Raw genomic sequence first — 26,287 nt, forward strand, 5'->3', positions numbered from 1 at the left:
TAAGGAATGCAATCAACCGTGGAGGACCAATCAGAGCAGTAGGTGGTTTCCTGCTCTTTAAATATGTGTGTGAGAGGAAAGAGAGGGAGACAGAGAGTAGGTTTTGGTTGATGGAAATGTGTGTGCTCTTGTTTTGCCTGTTAATGTTTGTGTCAGGACGTTTATGTGGTAGGTGTATGTCTTTTATCCCTACTGAGTGTTGCGGGGTAAAGCTTCCTTTCATCACCTCCAGAAGGCATGGCTGGGCTTGCCATATGTGTGACCAAAGACAGGATTTTGCATACATGATGGTTGCCAGTCCCAGTTGATCCCCTCTCCCTGAGACAAGCTCCAAAGGTCCCAGCTCTCAGTAAGACCGGAGATCTGACTGCCAGCCAACCTGGCAACTTGACGACCACATGAAAAGTCCACATGGCGTGCAGTGACATCTATGTTTTACCGTTTGGGCTGCTTTTAGAAATTTGTGTGAAGATTCAGATTTAGTCCGCTTAGAGTTTATGTCGCTAAGGCAATGTGGATTTAGTGAGCCAAACTGTCCACTTTCTATCGTATTGTTGCTCTTCTGTAAACGGCCCCCACTGTGTTGATCTTTCCCAGCAAGCTCATACAGAGCCAAGATGGGGACTATCATGTTCCCCAGTTTCCAGTTTCCACCTCTGTGTATCTATCCACTGAACTACTGAGCCAAGGAAATGGGCCCCGTAATGGCGGCTTGGCCAGAGTGCTGTCAGGCAGCAGTCCCTAGCCAGCCGTTTCCAGAGCTGCTTGTAATCTCCCATGCCCAGTCTGACAGCCAAAGACAGATGGTTTTTAAGCTGAATGGTTGTGGCAGGAATCTGGGAGCTGGCTTAATCGGCCATGCCCACGCCAGGGGACTGCCAAGGCTGGGCCACCGCTTCCAGAGACACTCCCATTTGATGGCAGTTAGCAGAAACAGCGCAATCCAGACCTGTCATTCCGCGCTTATCTGTAATTTTTACCTTATTTCAACATAATCACCCGGAGCAGCCCAGAGTAATTGCTTTGGGTATGATGAATTGAGCAGCTTGGTTATATTCTGCTGCTGGAAGCTGCTTGACAATAATCTGGCATGTGGCTTTGTTTGGTTTTCTCACAGATATGCGTCACAGAGCCTTGAGGTGCTTTTACGGTTGGAGACCGAGTGAGCATTTGAGCACAGGCTGCTGACAGAAAATCCCCACTGTTAATTATCATCACTTTACCCCAGTGTATTGTTATATTTGAAGTAATAGTTGACTTATGACCTTTTTTCTCTTTAGGGATGGACCACAGGAGACAGCCAGGAAACTGGGAGTGTTCACTGATGGGGAGCCCAATGACCCGCCCAGTAGTACATCCAATCAGGTGCTGATACGTTTCCGTAGTAACACAGAGAAGGGTGGACTGTTTCGTATTAGCTATCAAGGTATGTAAATTACTCTTCTTACTTGATCCTTATTTCTACCAAATATTTCACACATTCTGTGTTTGACTCCTTTCTTTTCTTTGATCCTCTCGATAAAGCATACCGACTGCAGTTCTGCCTGCCACCCCCCATCATTCCTAATGCAGAGATCCTAATGGCAAGCAAAGAGTTTAAAATTGGTAGGTGGGAAATGCTGTCACAAACAGGCACATCCATACACATACAGACACAAACAAACACCGCTATCAAGGCATTGCTGAATGTTTGTATTAGACGTTAGTGAAATCCTGAATTGTGGCATTCATAAAGAGTTACCTCCACTGTCAGTTCACCCTCAGGCTTTAGCATTTTACATTTCCACAGGGATACAGAGTCTGATATTGACTACACATCCCATAAGGCAATGGTGCGGAATGCAGACTCACCTCAAACTACATAAAGGAGTTTGAGGCATCAGTATAAATGAACAATTATGACAAAATTGTCAGAAAGCCAGAGGGATTTGAGGCAGGTGCTCTCTTTCTCCACTGTAGAAGACAATGGAGATTATTTCTCCTTATCTGTTTATTTGCATACCTCCTTGACTTGTTATTATTCAGATACACAAAGGCAGCAACACTGACATAGTATTTCATCTGTGGGATGCCCAGTGGGTATTCATTACAGTACTTCTTTCCACTGTTAACTTTTTCACCACTGTGTGTTCCACTAAGAAACACAATGGATGATGATAACTCAATCATTGCTAAGAAGCACTGATAAGTGTGTATGAACATTTTGGCTTGTACCAATGATATGGATTGTTGCCGCCATGTCTGATCTGTCTTTGACTGTACCTCTCCCTCCTCCATCTCTGTCTTTGTTCAGGTGATATAGTGCGCTACCGATGCCTTGCAGGCTACCAGTTAAGTGGAAACAGCATCCTGACCTGCCGGTTGGGGACACACTTGGAGTTCGAGGGGCCTCCTCCCTCATGTGATGGTGAGTGCATGCTTGGAAACTTTAAATGTCTATGGCTAGAACATCTGTCTTGGAAATAAATTTCAGCTGATCAAATAGCAAACACAGATGACTTTTCACAGACTGGCAACACAGTGCACCAGCAGAGAAATAATAGGGGAGGCTGTCGAATGCTACTAAAAGATGTTAAAGTCCTGTACATGTACAGAAAGAGTAGCTACTTCTTTTCTAAAGTACTTATTCTTTCCTAAATAAATCACAACACAGGTGACACATTCCTCTGCCAAAGGGTTTCTCTGTGACTTTATTTTTAGCAGGGTTATAGGTAGCCAATATCATTTTGCTCTAATCATAGACTCATGCACTAGTTCAAGTTTTGACTTATTTCTGGATCCCATGGGTGCTCTTTCTGCCTGTAGTCACAGAGAAGCAGCCACATATCAGCTTGGTAGCACTTTCCATCTCTGTGGATGATACTTGGCTCCCATGAGACTGAGGGTGGCTGCTGTAGTGCTCTCGACATGCCGAGATATTGTCCTCCCAGAGGAATCAATGAGTGCAGTGTTCCCAACACACCGCATTATCATAATACTGTATGTTGTGTGCGATACATTTCCTCTGGGCAAGAGACTGGGTGCACAGAGGGGTTCCTCTGTTTCTCTTAGCTTTAAAATATCATAAAAGCATTTATCTTTCATTCTCTTTTTAAAATCATCTTGATTCTCCTCTCCTCTGTCTTGCTTTGTCAACGTGTGTCTTAGTCTGTTTGAGGGTTATGTGGTGGATGTGGGATAAATTTGATAGATGCAATTAATTTTGCGTTCTAAATACGAAAGAAAACTAATGCTCTCAGCATGAGGTGAAAAAGAAGGAAGATAAAAGAGTTTGGCAGAAAAAAGAGGGCAATGAAAGGGGAAGAGGAGCTATGTATAGCCTAATAATGAAGACATGGAACAAAGTACCCAGGACACCCAGTGAGAGGCAGAACAGAGGAGACTCAAGTGTCAAGATTCAAGTGAGCAAAGAAAAGGAAATCCGGAAATCCTTTATGTGTTTATTTTCCCCTCAATTAAGTCCTGGCTTTTGCCTTCTGACCCTTCACTGTACCTTTAGCCATCTGCAGCTAAGACGTGCAAGTGAAACCATCCATTGACATTGCCTTGTTTTTGAATTTTGAAAATGTCATGCTTTGCGCACAGCTTTTCCTTGCTAAGCTAAACAAATTTGTGTTAAAATTTAAGTGACAGTCAGTGACAGTTGAATGCATTTACTTGCAGTATCTCAGATGTGAACCTGTACTCATTGTGTGGCTCGTTAATTGCTCCCCGTATGCTGAGACACATTATACTGGGGACAAACAGTTCCATCATACCCTTCCTGCAAGCTGCCACTTAACCTGCATAGTCACAGACCAGGGAGATGGAGAGGAGAGCCACAGATTAGAGAAGCTGAAGGAGGCAAGAGTGGAGTGTGAGGAAGTTCAGAGTAGAGAAGGAAAGTAAGACAACAAACTGATACTAGTGTGAAGGAAGAGGAGAAGGCTGGATGGAGGGTGTTGCATAATAACGTATGGGAAGAGAACAGTCTGAGATCATTCTGAATGAGCACGATTCTTAAGGAAAAAGGGAAAATCTGTCTGGCAAAGATGGAGAGACTGCTAAATGAGCAGGGCAAGTAAGTGAGAGTAGGACAGGAGTTAAAAAGCGAGGCGAGAAAGAGAGACAGGGAGAGACGTAGTTGGAGGGCAGTGAACAGACCAAGTGCACAGCTCATTGAAATGCAGGGGACATGCTGGCTGCAGCTGCACCTATCAAATCACCACTTCTAGCTCTGACAAGCACAACCCTCCCTGCACGTCTAGCTGCCCCCAACGCACACACACACACACACACACATACACACACACTCTTTGGTACACATACTATACAAACATGCACACTGGTCTAGCATGTGTCTGGGTTACACAGAAGTGGATGTTGTCATTGTGATAGTCTTCCAGAGAGCAGCACTGGAGCCTACAGCCGGTTCTGCAGTGTTGCTTGCCCCTCGGCGCCAATATCCTCTCTCATCCTCTGCATTCCCTCCGTCTGCACTCCCTCCTCCCTCACTTGCCACTTCTCTCCCCTGACTCTCTAGCGTCAGACTTCTGTTCTTACGTAACACATGTACCCTTTATTCCTCATTCTCTTTTTTTTTTGGCCCTCTCTGAGGCTGGTTCAAACCACAACAATAAAGTGCAATGTATTGTCACACACAGGTGTCTGTCTATACCCAGATCTGTCACTCCCTGTCTGCCTTTCCCTTTCTTCCAACACTGACACACAGGCCAGTAGAGAAAAGACAGACACTTTTTTTTTAATTGAATCCAGATGATCATTGCCAGTCATGATGGCAAATTGGTTTTCTCGTATTTAATGCCATTGGAGCAACCAGTTGGTTTGTACAGTATTTGATTTGCCTGCTATTTGATTAAACTGGGTCGTACTGAACCCACAGCCCTTAACTACATCTCCTGTCTGCTGAGACCACAGGGAGTTCCAACATCACACACACACAAAGCAACAGCATCAGTACAAAGTGTTGCTTGAATTCATTAATGCAACACAATGAGCTCTGATGATCCCAAATCCCTGTGTTTATCCCCCAGACAGATTTCTGGTTAAAACCTGCATAATCACCCATCACATTAGATTCCCAGCTAGCTAGCTTTCTTCATCCCACTCGGTCCCTTCGCCTCCTTTCGCCCTTACATGTATCTCCTTTTTTTTGTTCCCTAGATAATTTTTTTTGCCCCACAGAATGGATTACAGCTGCCCCTTTTTCACATCTTCATTGTCATCGTTGACGTCTCAGAGTTGTTAGGTCCTGATCCACACTAATGCTTATGTTGTGGCCCATCCCCTTCAATCAGCTTGTTATCGCTCCTCAGCTTATGCTAATTAAATACCAACACAAGTGAAGGCATCTGAACAGCGCTGTAGCACTACAAGTGTGATATATTGTGGATGTATGCACATGTGCGCCCATACTTGGATACTGGAGTGCAGAAATGTGTGTGTGTGTGTGTGTGTGTGTGTGTGTGTGTGTGTGTGTGTGTGTGTGTGTGTGTGGGGATGCAGATGTGTGTGCATCTGTGCTTGTCTGCACCGAAGCCCTCCACTGCATTTTCTTTATTTGGAAGCTGTTGCATACCATGAACGATTTATACAAAAACAGAAGGGATGTCTTGCAGATTGCCATTCCTGCTACCAGTTTATTCCATTCCTTGTCTCATTAAAGTGAAATTTCATTTTGAGCCCTATCAGCGCTGATCTCACCTTGTGTGTTGAAGCTGCTTTTTTCCCAGCTGTCAGATTTGTCCCCTAATACCCTTTTGTTTACAGCCAAACAGAGTGATGCTTCATTTCAAAGTGGATTAGTTTAATAAGTAGCAGCCTATAGATAAGAGCCCCTGCCTGTCTCTTTCCATCAGTTCCAAGACTAGCTGAAAGCAGTTTTGAAGACACGTTGGAGCTTTCTGAAAGGTCACTGACAGCACACATCTCATCCTCAGAGAATTGATTGTTTAATGAACTTCACTGGTAGATTTTATATGCTCCTTCCAGGTGCAATCAGTTTCACTATCAGTGATGGATTTAAGCCTTTTGACTCGCATCCACTGAGGTGCTTGAGGTTGTAAATGATTTCTCCGACTTGGTGACTGTCTTCTTAGAATTTGGGATGAGAATAGATGACTGTCACTTCACAAGTTAGATGGCAAAAGTTCTTTTCACTTAAATTTACACTTCATATGCAGCATGATGGTACTATTATTGTCGTATGTAGAAATTGGGTTCTCTGAGATGTTGTTCTCAAACAGCAATGTAACCCCCATAACCATTTGCGAAAATGTTCCCTTAATGTTTTGAGTTTGTGCAATAGCTATATTATACCACTACTTCACCTTACTGTATATACAAGTGTGATATATTACCGAGTAACAACTACTGTTTCTTGGGGCACCCTGGTGTCCTATGAGTTTGATTCCAGCTGGGGACTTTTGTTACATGTCAATCCCCTCATTGCCTGTCATCTCAACTATTTAATAAACACATAAAAAGCATCACAAAATACAGTTTATTGTAAAAAACATTTGCAGACATGTAGTGTTTGTTTTGTCCTTTTGGCAACATTTGGTTGGGATTTGCAGCTAATGCCAAAACAATGAATGGCAAAAAGTGTTTGACAGGTACATCCCTCATTTTAACATGCCTTTCTGTGAGTGACAGCTTACCTGACATTATCTGAGATTTCCTGAGGCAATAAACCCCACCTGGTTGACCTGCCAAGCACGGTAAAAGAAATGCGAAGAATTATTTTCAAATGCTGCTTAACCCAGGCTGTCTGCCATCATTTTGTTTTTCCTGTGGATTTGATAATTCCTTCTCCCTACGAACACGCAGAGGAGGTGGTACAAGCCAAAAGACACACGGCCCATCCACGTACACAAAAACAAGTGTATATACCACACACACACACACACACATTGTCCCACAAAGGAGGCACTGCTAGAATGGGATTCAGAGCGTTCAGTATTTCGCCACTGTAATGAAGGACCTGCAGGTGCCAACTGCTGCCTTACCCTGAGGCAGAACAGGCTCCGGTATTCAAATTGCAGCACACAACAGGGGCATTTACACCCCCAGCTACATTTTCTGCCACACTTTGTTGACACACACACTCGCACACGAAATGTATGCGCATGCGAAAAGTACCAGGTCACATGCTTTCTGAAGTGGTTTTTAATCACATTTACTTATCTTACGGTGTTCTTTCTTGCTTTCTGCTGTGATTGTAAGTAAAGCCTCTGGCTGGTGTTTAACAAGGTAAATCTATTTGTTTGTGCTGTGAGTCTGAAATTTGTTAATTGTGAAGCTCTTAACAAGCTGTTAGGTTGAGTTCCAGAAGGGCTTCAGTGTTAAAACAGTTAAAACTATTATGCATGCCAAAGAAGGCCCTTGAGATTTTTTGCAATGCAGAAAGCACTGATGTACAATAGGAAGCAGTTAATTTCACAAGAGAGAACCTTTACCTTATGTAGGTTTATGGTATCAAAGCTACAAAAAGCAATCACAAACAAACAAGAAAAACAAATGTATATCTTTCTCTGCAGTGGAGTTATTTCACACTCTACCTCTTCAGTACTCAGCCCCATTAGGTGAGTAGCAAAAGTGATAGGAGGAGAAAAAAAACAATGTAACAGCTGCATTGTGTTGTCATTGAAGCATTGGTGTCCTTTCATGTTGTAGCTTGTTTTTTGGGGTTCCACTGTGTATGCAGACAGCTCTGGCAGATTAAGAGGCTGGCTTCACAGCTTTGCAACAAAACGCAACCGACAGGAATGCTGTGTAACGTCTGATAATACAGACGAAGCCACTAGAAAATGTCAAAGGATGTCATGGAGATGTCCCACAAGAATACCAATGGCAGGGGCGGGGTGGGTGAGAGACGTGCAGACCAGACGTGCATGGGGCTTCCAGGCAGATTTAGCCGGCAAGTTAGCATCACATATGTCACATGCTGTAGGTCAAAGAGGAGGGAATATGCTCATGGCAAGTCAGTAATACTATATATTAGCTGATTTTTGGACCAACTCCATGGACAGCTTTGTTTTCTGCGACAGCATCAGGACCAGAATGACAATTATCCCAGCTATGCTTTAAGTCACATTGAGTTGCCCTCAAACAACAATATGGATCCTAACCAATCCAATTTGTGCTTCAAGGTAAATTAAATTCACTAAAAAGAATGAACCATTAGAAGATGTGTGCGATTATGAAATGACACAGCACAACAATGCATAAACCTACAACTAAAATTAATGAAATGATTTTGTCTCTGCTTTTTATTTCTCTCAACAGTGACTTGTCCAATGAATGAGGTACTAACAGCTTCCACAGGCGTCATCATGAGCCAGTCACCAGGCAACGGTTTTCCCCATTTTGAGTCCTGCTCCTGGGTGGTCAAAGTGGAACCTGGCTACAACATCACCTTCACTATAGAACACTTCCAGACCAGCCGTCAGTTTGATGAGCTGGAGATCTTTGATGGTGAGTCACTGTCACTGAACATATGTATACCAGTGGTCACATACAGTAATATGTCTTTATTATTTTGACCTTTTATTTATCGAAAACAGTTTAACAGAGCATCCTGTTAAATCCTCAGATACCACTATGTGTACTATTCAGTGATCTATTGACCCTACGTCCCTATGGGACCCTATTTCCCCTCCCTCCACACTTCCTTGACCAAAGACTAAATTTCACAAATATCCACAATTAAAGGCTAAAATGAGTCAGACAGCTGAATTTACCGTCCCTAACAAATCTCTCTGCTTCTACTAACAGAAAGTCACACACAGGCTCCCTTTCATGGTGACAGAACATCTACATCTGCCCTGTTACATTTGCATTTGATTAGAGACACAGTCAGCAACTCTGCCAGGCTGCTCTGAGAAAATGGCGGTCATGTACACTAGTGTTCCTGATTTGTACTTTTTATCTGCTACTGAGTGGAGGGGAACAGACATTTCCTAACCTTGGGGCTGCCAAGCCAATAATGGAAAGAAATCTTTTTTGTATTTTAATTAGTAGCTGAACTAATTTTGAATTTACCACAAGTGTAACAAAATGCATAAAAGCCATCAGTAGGCAAAATGATATTCATTTCAAAATTCAGACTTAAAAAGATCAATCTGTGGGAAATGGGAAATGCTTATAAATTATATTCTCTGTTTTATCAATTTACATTCATTAAGTGTGTAGATGATAGAGATATGAGGCATTATTTTGAGGGCCCAGTGGTGCTAGTGGCGGTTCACATAAAAGTATTGGCGCACTCATTCTTTTGCACAAAGTTATGAGGCTTTCAAAGATGGATTCTTCTTAATAATAGTCTTTTCTCTCTCTCTCTCTCTCTCTCTCTCTCTCTCTCTCTCTCTCTCTCTCTCTCTCTTTCTCTCTCTCTCTCTCTTTACCCAGGCCCATCAAGACAGAGCCCTCTCCTGATTACCCTCAGTGGTAACTATTCCAACCCACTGAGCATCACCAGCTCCAGTAACAAAGTCTTCCTGCACTGGTCCTTTGATCACACCACCAGCCACAAAGGCTTTCGCATACGCTACTCAGGTGCGTCAAGATGTGACAGGCTTTTTTTTTTTTTTTTTTTTACATATGAAGCGTGATTACAGTGGTCCATCTGGAATTGATTTACTTGAAGAAGAGGTTCTTTTGGTTTACTGTGTCAACAAGACCAAGATTTGGGCTGCCAACTGCAGCTGAAATAGCTAGAAATATGACCCATCTCCATGACAACCTAACGGGGGCGGCAGGCTTCTGCGGCGCTCCTTGCTGTGCAGCACAGGCCTGGGAATTAGTAAACGCTGTTTCTTGCATTGCTTATTATTCTTCTGTTTTGTCCTGCTCCCATGAAGGATCTGTTGGTATACGACACCTGCATAACTCGCTGTGAATTATGACTGTGTAAATATTTAAAAGGCTCCCTCCGTTCTGTATCAACACCACTCAGCCAGATTGACTAATCGTCTCTCTCCTCCTCTCAGCGGTGCTCTCCGTCTCCCCAACCGGATGTTCTGTCGTTTCTCTGCCCCTTCTTTTCTCTTGCCTCTTTTACTTTATTTTTTTTCTTAGCCGTGATGGATCTTGCCATAGCAGGCAAAGTGACAGAAGGACTAAGAGAGGGCTGAGAACCCACAAGTTGCCATGGTCAATATGGAGTTGCCTTCTGTAGTACCTTGGTGGGGAGGAAGAAACAGATGGCGCAGGCAGATTCAATGTATTCTGCTGTGTTCTTCATCAATTCATCCTTCGTCTCTATGAGCCGGTCTTCCATCACCAACTTGCAGACATCTCCTCTAGCAGCTCCCCATCTCAGTTTCCTCTTCTTTCTCTCCATCCTTAGCCATCCATTACGCTTATCACCTAATATAGACATGATTCCTCATGCTTATATGTCCCTCCCCTTCTCTGTATCACTGTCCCCCCCCTCCTCCCTCTTTCTCCTCCTCTCTATTATCTATTCGAATCCAGTCACCTGCCAATGTAGATCTGATTCCTCTGAGCTGCAGGGCTGATTGCAGTAAGACAAGCTGTATACTATATCAGGCAGAGGAGCGAGGAACACAGAAAGAGTGGCAAATGAGTTAGATACAGATAAAAGTGAAGAATTGCACTCAGGAGTCGCCAGTCACAGTGACTGAGAGGAAAAAAACCTTGCCAAGAAACATACAGTAGCTCAGTTGGCTTATTAAATATCATTGGATTCAAAGATTTGGCTTTCTATTCCTTACCAATGTAGCCATCAAGTGGGACTTAAATTAGAATGCATCCCTTGATGATTGTGGAGAGGACAAACTTGAATACTTCACAAAATAACCGAAGCCTGAAGTGCACCTACTGTGTATCATCTGTCTTAGTGAACATCAGTGTCAAATTCCACATAAAGTTTGTTTTTATCTCTTCAGTGCCACTGTCGGCTCACTTAAAAAGTCTCACACTCTGTCTCATTGGAACAATTTGTTTGAGACGGCAACATCTCTTAATGCTGAATACATATTACACCACTGACATGGCTTTAGTGTTCAAGTTTTTATTCTGTAAGGGAGTTTTATCTGATTGCATGGTGCTAAAAATCTTCCACCGACTTGAAAGAGAGGCCATAGCCAGTGCCACATGTGAGTGGTTTGAGTCGTAATTTGCATTTTTATAGGACTATAAAGTGGTCACAGTGATTAAGTGTAATGGATAATACGTTTTTTTGTGTCCATGGTCCACTTCCATCCTAATCTCTCCCAACAACGAGCACCATTTTCTGTGTCAAATAGCCATGTTCTGTTGCATCACAACAGAGTGTGGCTATTATATTTTCTTAAATGCTTTCACAATGTGTTTTCTTAAACGCTTTCACAATGACTGTTCTTTTTTTATTCTCCAGCAGGTGTGCTGTAAAACCCTGTTATTGTGACATGTGCAAAATGTAATTTAGGCCTCAGAGTCCTCATTCTTTGGGAACCGTGGACCTGTTGCTGGCAACATTTGTGATGATAAATGATTACTGCAGCCACCAATTTAGCCAACAAACAAAAACAGATACTTTGTTCCTGTTATTATGTATTCATCACTTTTATGATCCTCCTCTGCTGCCGCTGACAAACTCTTGTTTCGCTTTATAGAACATTAGTTTCCTTTAATCAATTTCCCTTGCCTCTAGTCTGCAGTCTTTGCCTTAAAGAGATTGCACTGTAGCGCTTGTATTAATACATATCCTCCTTTACCACGCCAGGCGTAGAAGACGGATGCAAAAGAGATCTGGAGCTCTATGCTATTGAAGGCACATTAATCCTTCACCTCCTCAACAACAACTTTCATCTTGCGTCATTATTGGGTTTTTATGCTTGTTGCACTCAATTCTATCACTATGCATATTTATATCTGTACCTATTTATTTTATTTTTTCATAGCGGCCTACTGCAGCCCTCCAAACAATCCTGTAAATGGCACAGTGCACAGTCTGACAGGCACTAAGCTGGGCAGCACCCTGCGTTTCAGCTGTGACCAGGGCTTCCGGCTTATTGGCCAGAGCAGTGCCACATGCACCCGGACTGCACATGGGATCTACCAGTGGAATGCACCAGTGCCACTTTGCCAAGGTGAGGGCCCAATCACAGCAGCAGGTCATGTGGAAGAAGGTTGGAAGTTGTTAAGAAAAACATAGATACAGATAGGTAATAGACTAGATTGTCTTATTTTTCTTAATTTAAGCAAGACAAATCTGCTTGGTAAAATTAGCTGGGGCTGGATCATTTCACATTGCTTTTGCAAATTAACAAGAATTTTCTTCAATTAAGTTACATTTCGTCACGTTTGGTACATGTCGTATCCTTGTGACTCAGCTCATTCAGCATTTAGTCACACTTTTCAAAAGTGATGAAATTAAACTTAAAACTGTGCAAAGAAAACAGGATTTTAACACTCACAGCCTAGCCAGCATGCTGAGTCAAAGAAGACATTTTTGTAGCAAATGTGTTTTGTAAGTTCAGTCATTCTGATTTGAGTTGATAGAAAAAACAATCACTGAATCCATTTGCCTTGGATCAAAGTGTGATTTCAGCTGAAAGTGCGCCATCACAAACAGCCCCTCAGCCTTAGGCTTGCTTCAAGGAAGTTCAATTCACCATGCCTCAGAACTGCTTTGATGATAACACTGAATCAGATTAACAACATTTGGTTTACCTGAGCTGAATTGTTTGATAAGTCAGTCTTTAGGGTTACAGTCACAGTTATCTGCTTATCACTGTGCTTTTTTGTTAGTGAACGAATCAGCAATAGCAATTATCTACTTTTGACTGAGACTGACATTATAAAAGTTTGAAGGTATTGTTATTTAAAATAAAACAAAATGAATAGTATGAATGAAGACATAATTTTTGATGCAATATATACCTACTTTAATTTAAAAGTGCTTAAAAAAAATGTCATTTTAGATTGAGAAGGCTGGGATGCTGTTGCACCATCTTCATTGATTCCACTTTCAGTGAATTCTCAATTTTCTTTTATATTCCGTCACAAAAACATGGACTACTACCAGAGCCTAGTTTCCAACCAGATTTATTAACAGTATCAGCTGAAGGGAAAACGGAGAGCAGCAGGGCAGCCATTCACTGTCCGTTCAAGTCTGCACCAGGTGTAATCTCCACATGAATTTCATGTGCTCTCTCTAGACTCGATTGTTTACCATTGTGCAGATGGCAGCCCGAGCTAATGTTTACTGCAAATCAATGCCTGCTCTGGGAGTGTGTTTGTACAGGAAGCCTATTGTGAGCTAGGCGCTCTGAATACAAAGATGGTTATGAGAATATACTTTGCTACCTGTGCTTTCACTCTAACCAACCATATTTTCTTTGCTTTACCTTCCTGTCACATCCCTCTTTCCCTTCTAGTCATGTCCTGTGGAATGCCAGTGCCTCCAGTCAATGGCAGTATTGTGGGCCAGGACTTTTCTCTAGGTGCCACGGCCACATACCAATGTAATCCCGGATTTCGGCTTGCCGGGCCTGTCACCACCTCAGTGATCTGTCAAGAATCTGGGAGGTGGAGCCCCATTGAGGCTCCACCCAGATGTGTTCGTAAGTATTTATCTCAGTGTATTTAGTTGCAGTATTATCAAGAGAACAAACTCTTTAACTTGGGCATATTTAAAGTTTTAAACACAGTGATACCTACAATAAAACAGCACCAAACTCAAGTAGATATTTGAACTAACAATGTTTGTCATCTGATCTTCCAGCTGTGACCTGCCCAGACATTGGCCATTCTGCTGTGGAGCATGGGAGATGGAGGCTGATCTATGGAACTCAAAACCAATATGACGCTATAATGATGCTCATATGTGACCCAGGATATTACTACAGGGGTCAAAGGGTAATTCGCTGCCAGGCCAACAGCACCTGGAACTACCCAGATCCACGGCCAGTGTGCGAGAGTAAGTGTTAACTGCGTATGCCATGGTTTGATTTTCCTACAGTATCTTAAATTAAGTAATTCCCCCTAAGAAATAGAAAAATCTCTGCCAGAAAAAAGTAATTTGTCAAGCAAGAAAAATAATACCATGTAAATGTATCTTATTCCACTGTGATATTAAGAAAAAATATAACTAAACAGGCAGAAATCTTCTAACCAAACAAAATGAATGAAAACCAAACAAAACCTTTTTCAAAACAGAACAAATGAATATTTTTGATTATATTCTGAACATATGGGTCATTCGTAATATATGACATTGTTTTCTCATTTCAGTCATCTCCTGTGGGGACCTTGGGACTCCACCAAATGGTAACAAGATTGGGACACTGACTGTGTACGGAGCCACTGCCATTTTCTCCTGCAACACGGGGTATACCTTGGTGGGCTCTCGGGTACGAGAGTGTTTGTCCAATGGGCTTTGGAGTGGAACACAGGTCCAGTGTCTAGGTGAGATCTTCTGCACCCAAAAATGATTATAACTTCATAAAGTCTTTGAATTTTCTCCTAAAGTCATTCATAACACATATGTCTTTTCTTCTTTATTCATCTTTAGCTGGCCATTGTGGCACCCCGGAGCCTATAGTAAACGGACAGATCATTGGGGAGAATTATAACTATCGAGGTAGCGTCGTATATCAGTGTAACCCAGGATTTCGTCTCATCGGGGTGTCAGTGCGAATCTGTGAACAGGATCACCGCTGGTCAGGACGCAGTCCCGTCTGTGTCCGTAAGTGATCACAGAGAACAGTTAGTTATAAGTAAAGTTATAGGTCGTATAGTGTTTATCTAAAGACTTCTGTGCTGTTAAGATGAAGAGAGTAGGGCTTCAGACTAACCTGTTCTACTAGGAAGGCTGGTAAGACAGCTAGCCAACAAAAGAACTCTGAAATCTAAGAACAGTAAAGTTTCCTTTTTCTCAGATTAATTGAGTTGCTGCTCAATGATTTGTAATAAGTGCAGACATATATTGCCTAGGGATGCTCTTATCAGGCTAGTTAGGGCCAATAACGACTACCAATTTAGCGTGATTAGACCCAGGCCTTCTGGTACTGATCACCAATTAATTCCTGTTATTGAACATTTTTACCGAGCGCTGCAGCACAAGCTCCTGCATAAAATACACTGTAAAAAACCACGTTGCCTCTTGTGTTTTGCCATGACGTTTTCAAAGATGGGGCAATTATTTCAAAATAATACAATGTATTCTACTATAATACTGCTCATTTTCAAAGACAAAATTACAAAATTAGAGACATGCCACCAGTGCCTCTTCAGCAGGGCCTTTGGTTTTTGAATCAGCATTCACTGTTGTGTCCGTACAACAAAGCTTGTTGTTGTGACAACAATGTTTTGCAATATTCAGGTGTTTGATATTAAACCTTCAGATTTAATTAAACTGCTCTGCATATGTGTAAACATGATTTTCTTCTTCCTTGGCTTTCCCAGCTATAACATGTGGTCATCCTGGCAACCCTACCTTCGGTATGACCCAAGGAACCCAGTTCAACTTAAATGATGTTGTGCGATTTGTCTGCAATACCGGATATGTTCTGCAGGGGGCTGTAAAATCTGCCTGCCAGGCCAACGGGCAGTGGAGCAACGCCCTTCCCAGGTGTAAAAGTAAGTGTCAGGTAGAAGTTAGCTTGTCAGATAATGCGTCTATGTTTTCTTTGGAGAACCTCTTGCTTACCAATGAATGGGAGGATAAATGCAAAGAACTAGCAGAGATATGTGCCTGATCCTGCCTTTCATTGGTTCCAGTAAGCAGTAAATTATTTTTAAAAAGCAATTTCAGACCAAGTTGTACTATTGTCATGTGAATGAACAAATTGCTCCCAGTTTATCAAATCATTTTCTGTGCATATGATTGCAGCACAGCTACATAAGCAATGTAAGCAAAGTCGTAGCGTAGCAGTTCTCCTGTTTGTGTGTATCATGCTGTGCAATAATTTGAAAGTTAAATAAGCCGCTGACATTGTAGGGGTGTGGTCCTCTTTTTCTCTTTTCATCCATTTGTGCGGGTAGGTATTAAATTACCTATTGTATTGTGCAAGGTCATATCTTCTGTGACCAGACATGACCCCAATCACAGAGAGAGCGGAGATGAAGCACAGAGACACCCAGAGGGAGGAAGAGTTTAAACGACGCATATTAGGGGAAATTGAAATGAAAAACCAAAGAGAAGCTTGGATTATTTAATTATCACGGTCCCAAACTCATGGTCCATGGAGGTTCCGGATAGTATTTACATTTGATGTTATTTCCTCTTCCCTGCTACCTCTGATACACCCTAAGGCTCACCTGTCTGTCAGGGAAACAAACTTGGTTAATAACCATGCAAAGACAGCCAAAAACAATCACAGGGTCCTTGAGCTTGTATGAAAGACAGCACCCTTTGGAGACCCGTACCCGGCTTTTGCTCAGAATAAAAAGTACCCTGCTCTGCTTTGAATAAGCGAGGCAAGGACTTTTAATTTGGCAGTGTTTTTGCGACAAGCGATGTATCTCGGTACCCACGTCTGTCTCTAAGTCCCCGCTAACGGAGGGCTTTGTGACAGGCATAGAAAGGGCGCTCGCAAGGTCGGGCCCTGACTGTGACAAGGCAGTGACAGAAGCAGTGACGGACTGACTTATGAGTTTGTTTTAAATGAGGAGAGAAAGGATTTGGCCTTTTTTAGACATTTATGAAGGGATGAGGAGGTTACACGTCTCCCAGGAATCCTTCCTTAGTTGTTAAAAAAAGAGAAGTGCATTTGGCGGCTGCATGCATAAGCAGGCGAGAATTTCTCCCAGACATACGCCTTCAATTTCTCCGCTCTAGTAGTGACATCATATTAGCATTGGCCTTGTTTCCGTGCAGATGCTGATTCTGAGTTGCATTTTGTATGAGACATTGTGTGTGTGTGTGTGTGTGTGTGTGTGTGTGTGTGTGTGTGTGTGTGTGTGTGTGTGTGTGTGCGTGCGTGCGTGTATAAGCGTTTGTTTTGATGACACATTATCCTCACTGTTGATGTAGAGACGTAAGTAGCTTAGAGGTCCACCTTAATTACAGCATTCGAGACATATTTGGTGAGATGTGCTCTCCTGTCTGCCGTGCACTGCCTCCCCTGAGATGGAAAGTATAAGTGCTGGGATGACATCCGCTTCATCCATCTCACCTTAGCCTTAGCTAAGCCAAACCATCAGCTTTTCCGTCACAGGGAGAGAAAGCAGCGGATAGATATAGAAGGCAGGAAAAAAAAGGTGAGGGTGGCACAGGAGTCAGTCAGACAAAGGTAATGATTTCGAAGTTCCAGATTTTAACTACAGGAGTCTGTAGGCTCCATCAATAATGCAGGGAGCAGGAGATCACTGCCGGCCCAGCCAGTTTCCTATCCCTCTCTAATCACCACCAATTTGAGTCAAAGTAACAGAGCCACAACACCGCCTTCTTTGGATGGCTCGTTCGTGTTTATTTGTCTTTCAGCAATAAAAGGCAAGAGACGCAGGACAGAGAAAAAAAAACACATTCTGACACACCACTTACAGAGCTGTTACTTGGCAGGTGGCCAAGAGGAGGAGAGGGTGACCGGGGTCCCCACTTCTGAGCGGAACAGAGATGAATTACTTCAGCCCTTCTTCCCCTCGTACTTTTATTCTTCTTTTCTTTTCATCCTTTTCGCTTCCTCTCTCGCTTCCCACTGGGCCACACACAAAAATTTACCAGGAGGCCAGTCGTTTTAGATGACTGTTGGATCGCCTTTGAGCCTGCGTTGCCCGAGCACATTTTTTTTCAAAGCTGAATTTCCGAGCTTGGAAAGTCTCGTGCTGTAGCAGCTCCACTGCTTCAAATACACTTTGTAGTGTTATTATGCGGTAAGTTATAAATGATGGCACCATGGGTCAGCACTCGACTGGTAGGAATACATTATAATAGGTATTTTGGGGGTGATTTAGCTGTGCTGGCCAGCTTGGGAGCATGAAAATGAGCGGGCTTTTAGGTACATTAGCATACAATGGGTTCATTTTGGCTGTAGCAAAGGCACACTCATGGGGAGCGACTGGCAAGGCAAACTGGGGCATAATGGCTGCGTGGGCACTCCCAGACAGTGTTTCAGAAGCCATTAGAGCTTTGGCATCATTGTACACATCTAGTTGTGGTTCACAGTAAAGACTAGACAGCAACTGTTCCTCAGTGTACTCTGACTTTGTTGAGGCAGTGTAAGGTTTTGTCTTGTATCTGAGACACTCAAGATGAATCGGTGCTGGTAGCAATCGTAGCCTGACATTCTGTCATGAATTTTAATATATTCTGCACCATCAGGGTCTCTTCCTCTCTAGCTCTGTACAGCACCCCCCTCGCTGTCCTTCGCTCCTCACTCATCCCTCATTCTCCCCTTCCCTAACTCTCTCCATCTGGTGCTAAACTGACATGGTGCCTCTTCTCCTGTGAGCTCCCCATCCATCACCATCTCTGCACCATGGCGGCCAGCAGGAGACTGGCTCTAATGAAGCAAATGTTTATTTCCGGAGTGTGCCTCCTACTTCATTTGGATTGGGGTGGATGGATGGGTGGATGGCGGATGGGTGGAAGTAGTAGATGAGGAAGGGAATGGACAGAGGGCATAAAAGCAGAAAAGCAAAACAAAACTTGCCTATAAAATGGGCATGTTCCCTGTATGTGTGAGGGAGTCATATATCTATATCATAAATGGTATATTATTGTAATAAGACAAAACAACTCCCTGTACCAGTTTACATATAATCATTACAGATTTCCAGGATAGTAATATAATAATAAATAAAATTGACCATCAAGATGTCTTCTTCTCTGGCTCCTTTACTCTCCTCCCTCCTCTGCGTCACTTTCTCCAGTTGTGAACTGTACAGAACCAGGCCATGTAGAGAACAGCATCAGGCAGGTTCTGCCCAGCGGGCCGCATCGCTACAGCTTCCAGACCACTGTGTCCTACCGCTGCAACCCAGGCTACTACCTGCTGGGCACCAGCTCCATCTCCTGTCAGGGGGACGGTACCTGGGATCGCTCCCTGCCCAAGTGCCTGTGTGAGTACCTCAGGGGTTGGTTGTGCTGCAGCATGAATCATTTTTGTATATACTGAAAAAGAGGACAGTTTAAACTGATTTCCATAAAACAGAAATCAGATTTTGTCCTTCTATTTTAGCTTTTATGTTGAGCAGAATTTTTGTGCCAAATCATTGTAACCAAACAGCATAAGCTGTTTAATACGAATTACTAACTAATGTAAGCATTAGTCCTTAGTGGCTTATTTTTACAATAAATCAATCTATTTGGTATATGAAAAGTCAGAAAATAGTGGAAAATGCACAGTATCCCTTACTCTTCAAATAACTTTTTTTCAACCAAAAGTCCAGATACAACAAATTAAGGTGGAAAATTGCCAGGAGCAGGAAACAGCAAACGTTTTGCATTTTCCTTACAAACTGACTGAAATGATACATTTATATAAAACAAAACTGTTTTTAACCACTAATCAATTTACTTACCAACCTATTTGAGCCCTACTGGGTTTATCTCTACTCAGAATAAGAAATCTTGCGTTTATAATCAAAACAGGCTCAGTGTGATAGTTATGAAGCATTCTGATGGAATTAAGTCTCTTAACTGATTTGTCTGATACTGTGAAATGTAGTGCTAACAAACACAAATCTAATGTCCCCCAACATTATTACACTCTATAGTTTTCCTAATACAAGGCAATATAATAAGTATGTGGTGCATTTATTAGTTCCTCATCATGGGCTTTAAAGCAGTTTCACTTGTTCATTGGTCTCTTTCTCTTATCTCTCTGCTCTGATTGGACAGTGGTGCTGTGTGACCGCCCCAGCATGCCTCCCTACGCCCAGATCTCAGGCGACCGTCGGACAGTAGGCTCAGTCATCCGCTACAGCTGCATCGGCCAGCGTACCATCATCGGCAACACAACACGAATGTGCCAGCTGGACGGCCAGTGGAGCGGCTCACCTCCACACTGCTCTGGTATGGAAAACTACACCCAGATCGACTGTAGGATGGTTCGGAAGGATAAAACTGAAAATAGCCTTATTTTGTAAAAGCTTTCTGTCTTAATGTTCAAGATAAACTTAAATGAAAAGATTGAAATCAACACATTTGATCTTTAATATTTTAAAGCTTGTGCTGGTGCTGTTCTCATCCTCTGTCAGGCTTCTTGCTTGTAATACTTGATTAATTCCGATGTAATATCAACACCCGGTCACACCGATGCCCTCATAATATCAGACCAACAAATAAAGAGTTTGGGTGGCAGCTGTTAGCAGGTAATGAGTGAAGTAGGTGGACCAAAGATGGAGCTCAAGGGCAAAGAGAGTGTCCTCCATAAAACTCCTTTAATCTGCTCATATCAGAGTAAGGAACAGGGACGCCCACACCTCAGCTGGGTTATGAAGCACTATAAAGACATCAGCCCCCATACTCTCTATCCCCTTACAACAATTTGCTTCACAACGTCTAGTATACCTAATACATGAGAAAGGCCATGGGGGTGTCTACTAATGCAAATGTGTGAAGGCACAAATACAGGCACATTCACAAAGATGTGACACAAACATAGACGATGACAGAAACACACACACTAGCGCACACAGACCCACAACAATAAATAGCACGCTGACAGTTTGATGTCACAATTCATGACATTCATATATATCTCCGGGGATTGCTAGTGTTCTCTCAACGGGCAATAAACACAACCCTTTTTCTAAAGATTTGCCAACTTTCTCAGCTATACACTGTTAAAGTGAGGTTGACCAGTGCCTTGTAAAATGTGGAAGGGAGCAGCATTAAATGCTTTGTGATTGTTTTAAAATGGAGGATGTGGGATTATAGAGCAAGGTGCAAAATATATGTTGGGTCAGTGAAATGAAAAATGACATCGTATTGCACATTTTCTGCATGTTGAACAAATATATATAATGAAACTTAATGTGTTTGTGAAGCTAGTCAGTCTGCAGGGAGGAAGGGAATATTATTCTCCTGTTCGATGGCAGTTGGGTGAGGAGGTGTCTGTGTTCCTGTTCTAATCTAATTATTATTGTGTTTTCATATGAAAACATCCCTCATGTGGCTAATACATTTCTAATGTGTGTTGTCCACATGAGTGATAGTCTCATATTGTAAACAATATGTTTTATCTTTTCCAGGCGAATCTGCCGGGCTGTGTGGCGATCCAGGCGTTCCTGTGCATGGTATCCGTCTGGGAGAAGAATTTACAGTGGGCAGTGTTGTACGCTTTAGCTGTGAGCCTGGCTATATGCTGAAGGGTTCACCAGATAGAAGTTGCCTGGCCAATGGGACCTGGATCGGCACCCAACCTGAGTGTCATGGTAAGGAATATATACAGTGTTTTCTTTTTTTTGTTGTTTTTCTTTTTATAGCTGTCTACTCTGGCAAACATGGACTGGTATAAGGGGATGGTGGATCCCATTTATACAGCAGAATCACACTGCTCAGTAAGTTTTTGCCAATGTACTATGAGGGAGACTCTGGCTATCTCTCAGACTTTGGTTTCTGGAGGATAAATATAGCTTTCAGCCTCATCCCTTCACCCTCGCACAGATACTGGAGGGGTTATGGTCATTCTGCCTCAAATCTATATGTGTTTCGTGTATTTGGTCAATACAACCATGTCCTGTGGTGGTAGCTGTGTAAATATAAGGTACTGAAAACGTTGCTCCTATCTATTCGGCCCTTTCGTCTGGTCCGGCTGTGTATGCATACTGTACTTGGTTGTAAGTATGTCCACAGTGAGTATTATTAGTGATTCTGTTTATGATTTCTTAAAGGTTCCTCCCCCAAGTGAAGAAGTGTACAACTATTGGGGTCTGTTGAGGTGAGGGTAAGATGAGATCAATAGCAGGATTTGTGTGGCATCTACCAATTTGTGGTGAAGAGGGAGCTGAGCTCCAAAGAGAAGCTCTCAGTTTAGCAGTCAATTTAGGTTTTATCTCTCACTTGTGACTGTTGGCTTTGGGTAGTGTACAACAAATAAAACCCTTTAGGGGCAGGGTGAGTAACTTGGATATCAAGAAAGAGCTTGGAGTAGTAGTTGGAACAACTGCTCTTATATGTTGAAAGCAGCCAGTTGAGTTAATCAGGATGCTTCCCCCATATACTGTGGAAGTATTCTGGACACGTCCAACTGTAGACCCTTGAGCAGACCAAGAAGACTATGGAGAGATTACATATCCCATCTGGTTCCTTAAGAGGAGCTGGAGGACATCACTGGGGAAAATCATGTGTGGGCTATTGATTAAATTGCCACCACTACAGACTAAACCTGGATAACTGGTGGAAAATTAATGGGTGGATGGTTTGATTGGTTTGACTTCTTACGAGCAGTAATGAACGAACAATATCTGACCATCTAGTAACATGCAAAGCAGGCCAGCTGGAGAGCTGTGATTGTGTGGTAATTGAAGTTGAACTTAATATTCACTGAACTTCTCATGCACTTTGGACATTTCTTCTTCCTTTCCTCAGCAGTTTGTTTAATTAGTCCAGCTGAATTAGTTTTACAAACCTTTTTATCCATAGATTTTTATTTTAATTTCAGGGGTAATAGACAACCATCATTTCCCACAAATTGGAGTTAATTGTGGCCTTAGTGAATGTTTTAAAATTTTACTAATGGGTATTTATATTTCATCATTTCTACATTTTGATATCTTTTCAGAGCTAGCTGATCTCAACAAATGCCGCCATTAAATTCACTCAGATTGTGGCTAATACTGTAGTCAGAGACATTTATTTTGTAATTAACTTCTGCTTTTGCAAATTGAATCAAAGATACAATCGCAATTTTGCATGCGTTTTGTGTGTGTGTTTGCAAAAATGTAGAACAGTGATTGAACAAGAGAGAATGGGGGACATAACAGAGAATGTTTTCTCTATTGATTTAACACCATGAGGCTTTTAATTTTCGTCCATCTGCAACATGGCATCCATTCTGCTGCCAACACCTGAAAAGCAGATGTGTAGTTTGTGCGTGTCCGATCGATCCAGGCCCTACACTCTCTATTCTTATTGCTGAGAAAGGACAAATAATGAAAAGAACTAAGTGCAGTTCTTTTCTATTGTCAAACTAGAAAGAGCATGTTAAGGATGATCTCAAGAGGTGATCGTTTTAGATAATTGTCAGATCACTTACTATCAACAATATGTATGATGACAGACAATATCTTAGCAGCTGTTCATGTTTGTTGCCAATCAGTTATGTTTCTTGTCCGCTTGACTTTTATATCAACTTTATACATATTAATACAAAGTTTTTTTGTTCGTTTGTTTGTTTCTGTGTGTGTTTAAACCTACATTTTTGGATAGCCAGCAGGCCAGGGGGTTTCAGTCATCTACCAGAAACACTAAAATAATAAAACCTCAATAAACTCACGTTGCAGTTTTCCGCATTCAAGTTGGCAAGTTCTATCTGCAGTTATATGTTGTTTTTTTTCCCCTGCTCTCTTCTTACTGTCTGTGAACACACATCTCCTCCTCCCCCATCCTTGTATGCAGTATGGTATTTCCAGAAGCTTCATCCTGTCTCCCAGGCTGTTTTCACTTGTACTCTTAACAAACCCCTACACACACACACACACACACACACACACACACACACACACACACACACACACACACACACACACATACTCAAACACACAGGCAACCCCACTCCACACACTACCACCACCTCTCTCCTTTGCTTCACTCTGTCTTCTTCCCTCTCTGCTGTGTGGTATGCCCACTAGCCGAGGTTGCCCACCTGTTCTCGGTTGGCACAGACTTCAAGGGCCAGGCCACATCTGGTCATTACAGGAGGGCGCAGCCCACGGGGCTCTGAGGGCCTGGGGCAAGCTGGAGACAGTAATGAACAGAAACATCGCTGGCGGTCGGACAGACACCAAGGGACTTTCTAAGCAAAGGATGTGTCCATCAAAGTTACTTATGAAGTAGGACGCAGGGGAAGATGATGAGGGTGGTGGTTGGGTGGATGAAGAACAGAGAGAAAGGGAAAATAAACTGAGTGAGGAACGCATATCAGACACATGAAGGAGTATAAAAGAAATGTAGAAAACCAACCTATGTTTTGTATAATTTATATAATAAGTCTAGAATACATATAAAAAACAGGATAGTCAGTGAGTCAATTAGGTCTTTTAAGAAAACAAAATGGTTCCCAGAAAATGCAAAAGGTTTTTGATGGCCGTTGATTGCCTTCTAGTGAATACCGAAGTTATGCATTTTTTGCTACTACATTAAGGTGTACAAGAATATAAATATAAGTTTTAGGCATTTAGGTTGGTAGGTGGATATGTTGACCACAGATAAGTGAATGGAAAAAGGAGTGGAATGAGAAGAAGCTAAGGGTGTGGAAAATTACTTTGGTCTCTGTTTTTCAAAGTCTGCAATGGTAGTGCGCCATTCCTTCTCCCCAATCCATACCACACAAACATAACAAACTTTAACGGACACGCTTTCTCCTTTGGTGGCCCAGGATATAGTCTCTAATTGAATATTATCTAATCCTTTCCTACTCCCCTCTCTTTTTCTGTTCTGTTTTCAGTGATGTCCTGTGGAAACCCTGGAACTCCACGGAATGCCCAAATCCTGATCCATGATGGCCTAACGTTTTCTAGATCCATCACTTACGCTTGCAGGGAGGGCTACTACTCTACTGGCCTGCTTACCAGACACTGCACTGTTAACGGGACCTGGACCGGCAACATGCCAGAGTGCTCCGGTATTTAACAGCTCTCACAAACAAAGTGAATCTATGTATTTCTTATCTTGTGTGTCCATATTTAAATGGAAGTTGATGCTCCAGCTGAGAATGCTATTATGTTTCCTCTTATTAGCAACATTTCTGAGTTGTCTACCTGTAGCCTGTTATCTTAATTTGTACTTGAACAGTAGTTTACACTTTGGTGAATAGCTCTGACATATTTGTTGTAGATGTGGGAAATACAGGTTAAATAGGTAATATAATTCAAGATATTTCATGTTATGCAAGAAATGCAGGAAAACATGGAAGCCATGCTAATCACAATCTCAAAACTATCAACGACTATCATTTTAACAACGATTTAACCTCTCATGACAACGGTTAGTGTCTTGGGGCTTCTGTTTTATTCCAGATATCTGGGTTAAGACTTTCTCTTCCGTGCACCGGTCATCGTTAACAGTCCAACTTGAGAGAGTGGAGTGGAGAGATGAGACAACATTTTGACTAATCTCTATAAATCGGTTTCTGCATATAATAAAAAGAAAAAAAAACTTTTTTTTTCTCTCGACACGGACTGTTTACCTGCATCCAACCAAAGTCTGCTCAAACGTAATTGGTCAATACTACTCAGACTACAAACAGACCAAAAATGGAAACCAGAATGCTTCCGATACTAAAATCTTGTCCCTTGCCTACAGATTCTGCATTCATATGCAAATATCTGTTTATAGAGATTATGCTAATCGCTTGTAATGGCAGTTTTTTTTTTTTTTGTGATGAAAGACTCTCATGGATCCCTGGCTCAGTAGGGGGAAATTGGTTCGAGGCATGGTCCACTCCTGACTGACGTCCTTTTATCATCATGCCTCACAAAAGACACACAGCTGCTGTACAGAGCTAAGAGACCCTGGCAAATAGAGGTCACTAAGAGAACCAGTTTCTTCTGAATGGAGAGGATAAACCCTAAGCAGCACCATTATGGAGTTCAGAATTCTGTAATCCATAGGAGTGAAAGGGTACATGTTGACCCACTTTAGATGAACAACTTCAGTGAGCAAAGGACATGTGAATAGGAGCACTTTTGGTTGAATGATTTTTATTGATCTGAGAAGAAATGGTATGCTAAAAAGGGATTTACTTGAAAGAAGTGGCTACTAGAAATGTAAGAGTTCTTCTCTGCATCTTAACATACGGTAACTGAAATGTACACACGATTACACATTTTATTTAGCAACTACAGTATCACGAACCAAAGCATTTTGCCAGTGACAGTCTAAGAATATTGTTATGCAAGAGGAGAAATTATCTCATTGTATCTCAGCCCTGTAGGTATTGTTACAGGGTACACAGTCTTAGAAAGACATTGTGGCTCCAGGCGGCACACTCTTACCAGCCCAGAGGGAAATTGTAAGTGCTTGCTCAGTCAAGGGGAGACACTACACCTCCAAGAGGCCCAGTTTCCTCACCCTACTGGGAATTTTGGTTATATGCATTTAATAATGCCTTTTAGTCCCAAGGCAACTGAGCCCAAGTTGTCCTTCCGTGCCCTGGATTTTTTCTGTCTT

The 26,287-nt window shown here is 42.3% G+C and overlaps 1 protein-coding gene across 1 annotated transcript in view; it reads left to right on the plus strand.

The window, feature by feature from the left end:
- The window catches only part of csmd2 (CUB and Sushi multiple domains 2), a 230,075-nt gene that overhangs the window by 183,999 nt on the left and 19,789 nt on the right, over positions 1-26,287 (plus strand). The window contains exons 45-59 of the mRNA XM_051389619.1: positions 1,281-1,426; positions 1,525-1,605; positions 2,294-2,407; positions 8,287-8,475; positions 9,409-9,555; positions 11,907-12,095; positions 13,386-13,571; positions 13,733-13,927; positions 14,242-14,415; positions 14,522-14,695; positions 15,415-15,588; positions 18,823-19,011; positions 19,793-19,966; positions 21,148-21,330; positions 24,564-24,740. Of these exons, the coding sequence (XP_051245579.1) occupies positions 1,281-1,426; positions 1,525-1,605; positions 2,294-2,407; positions 8,287-8,475; positions 9,409-9,555; positions 11,907-12,095; positions 13,386-13,571; positions 13,733-13,927; positions 14,242-14,415; positions 14,522-14,695; positions 15,415-15,588; positions 18,823-19,011; positions 19,793-19,966; positions 21,148-21,330; positions 24,564-24,740 (2,492 nt within the window). The remainder of the gene's footprint in view (positions 1-1,280; positions 1,427-1,524; positions 1,606-2,293; positions 2,408-8,286; positions 8,476-9,408; positions 9,556-11,906; positions 12,096-13,385; positions 13,572-13,732; positions 13,928-14,241; positions 14,416-14,521; positions 14,696-15,414; positions 15,589-18,822; positions 19,012-19,792; positions 19,967-21,147; positions 21,331-24,563; positions 24,741-26,287) is intronic.

The sequence above is a fragment of the Dicentrarchus labrax genome, unplaced genomic scaffold, assembly GCF_905237075.1.
Source record: "Dicentrarchus labrax unplaced genomic scaffold, dlabrax2021, whole genome shotgun sequence".
In the NCBI taxonomy this organism is placed as follows: Eukaryota; Metazoa; Chordata; class Actinopteri; family Moronidae; genus Dicentrarchus; species Dicentrarchus labrax.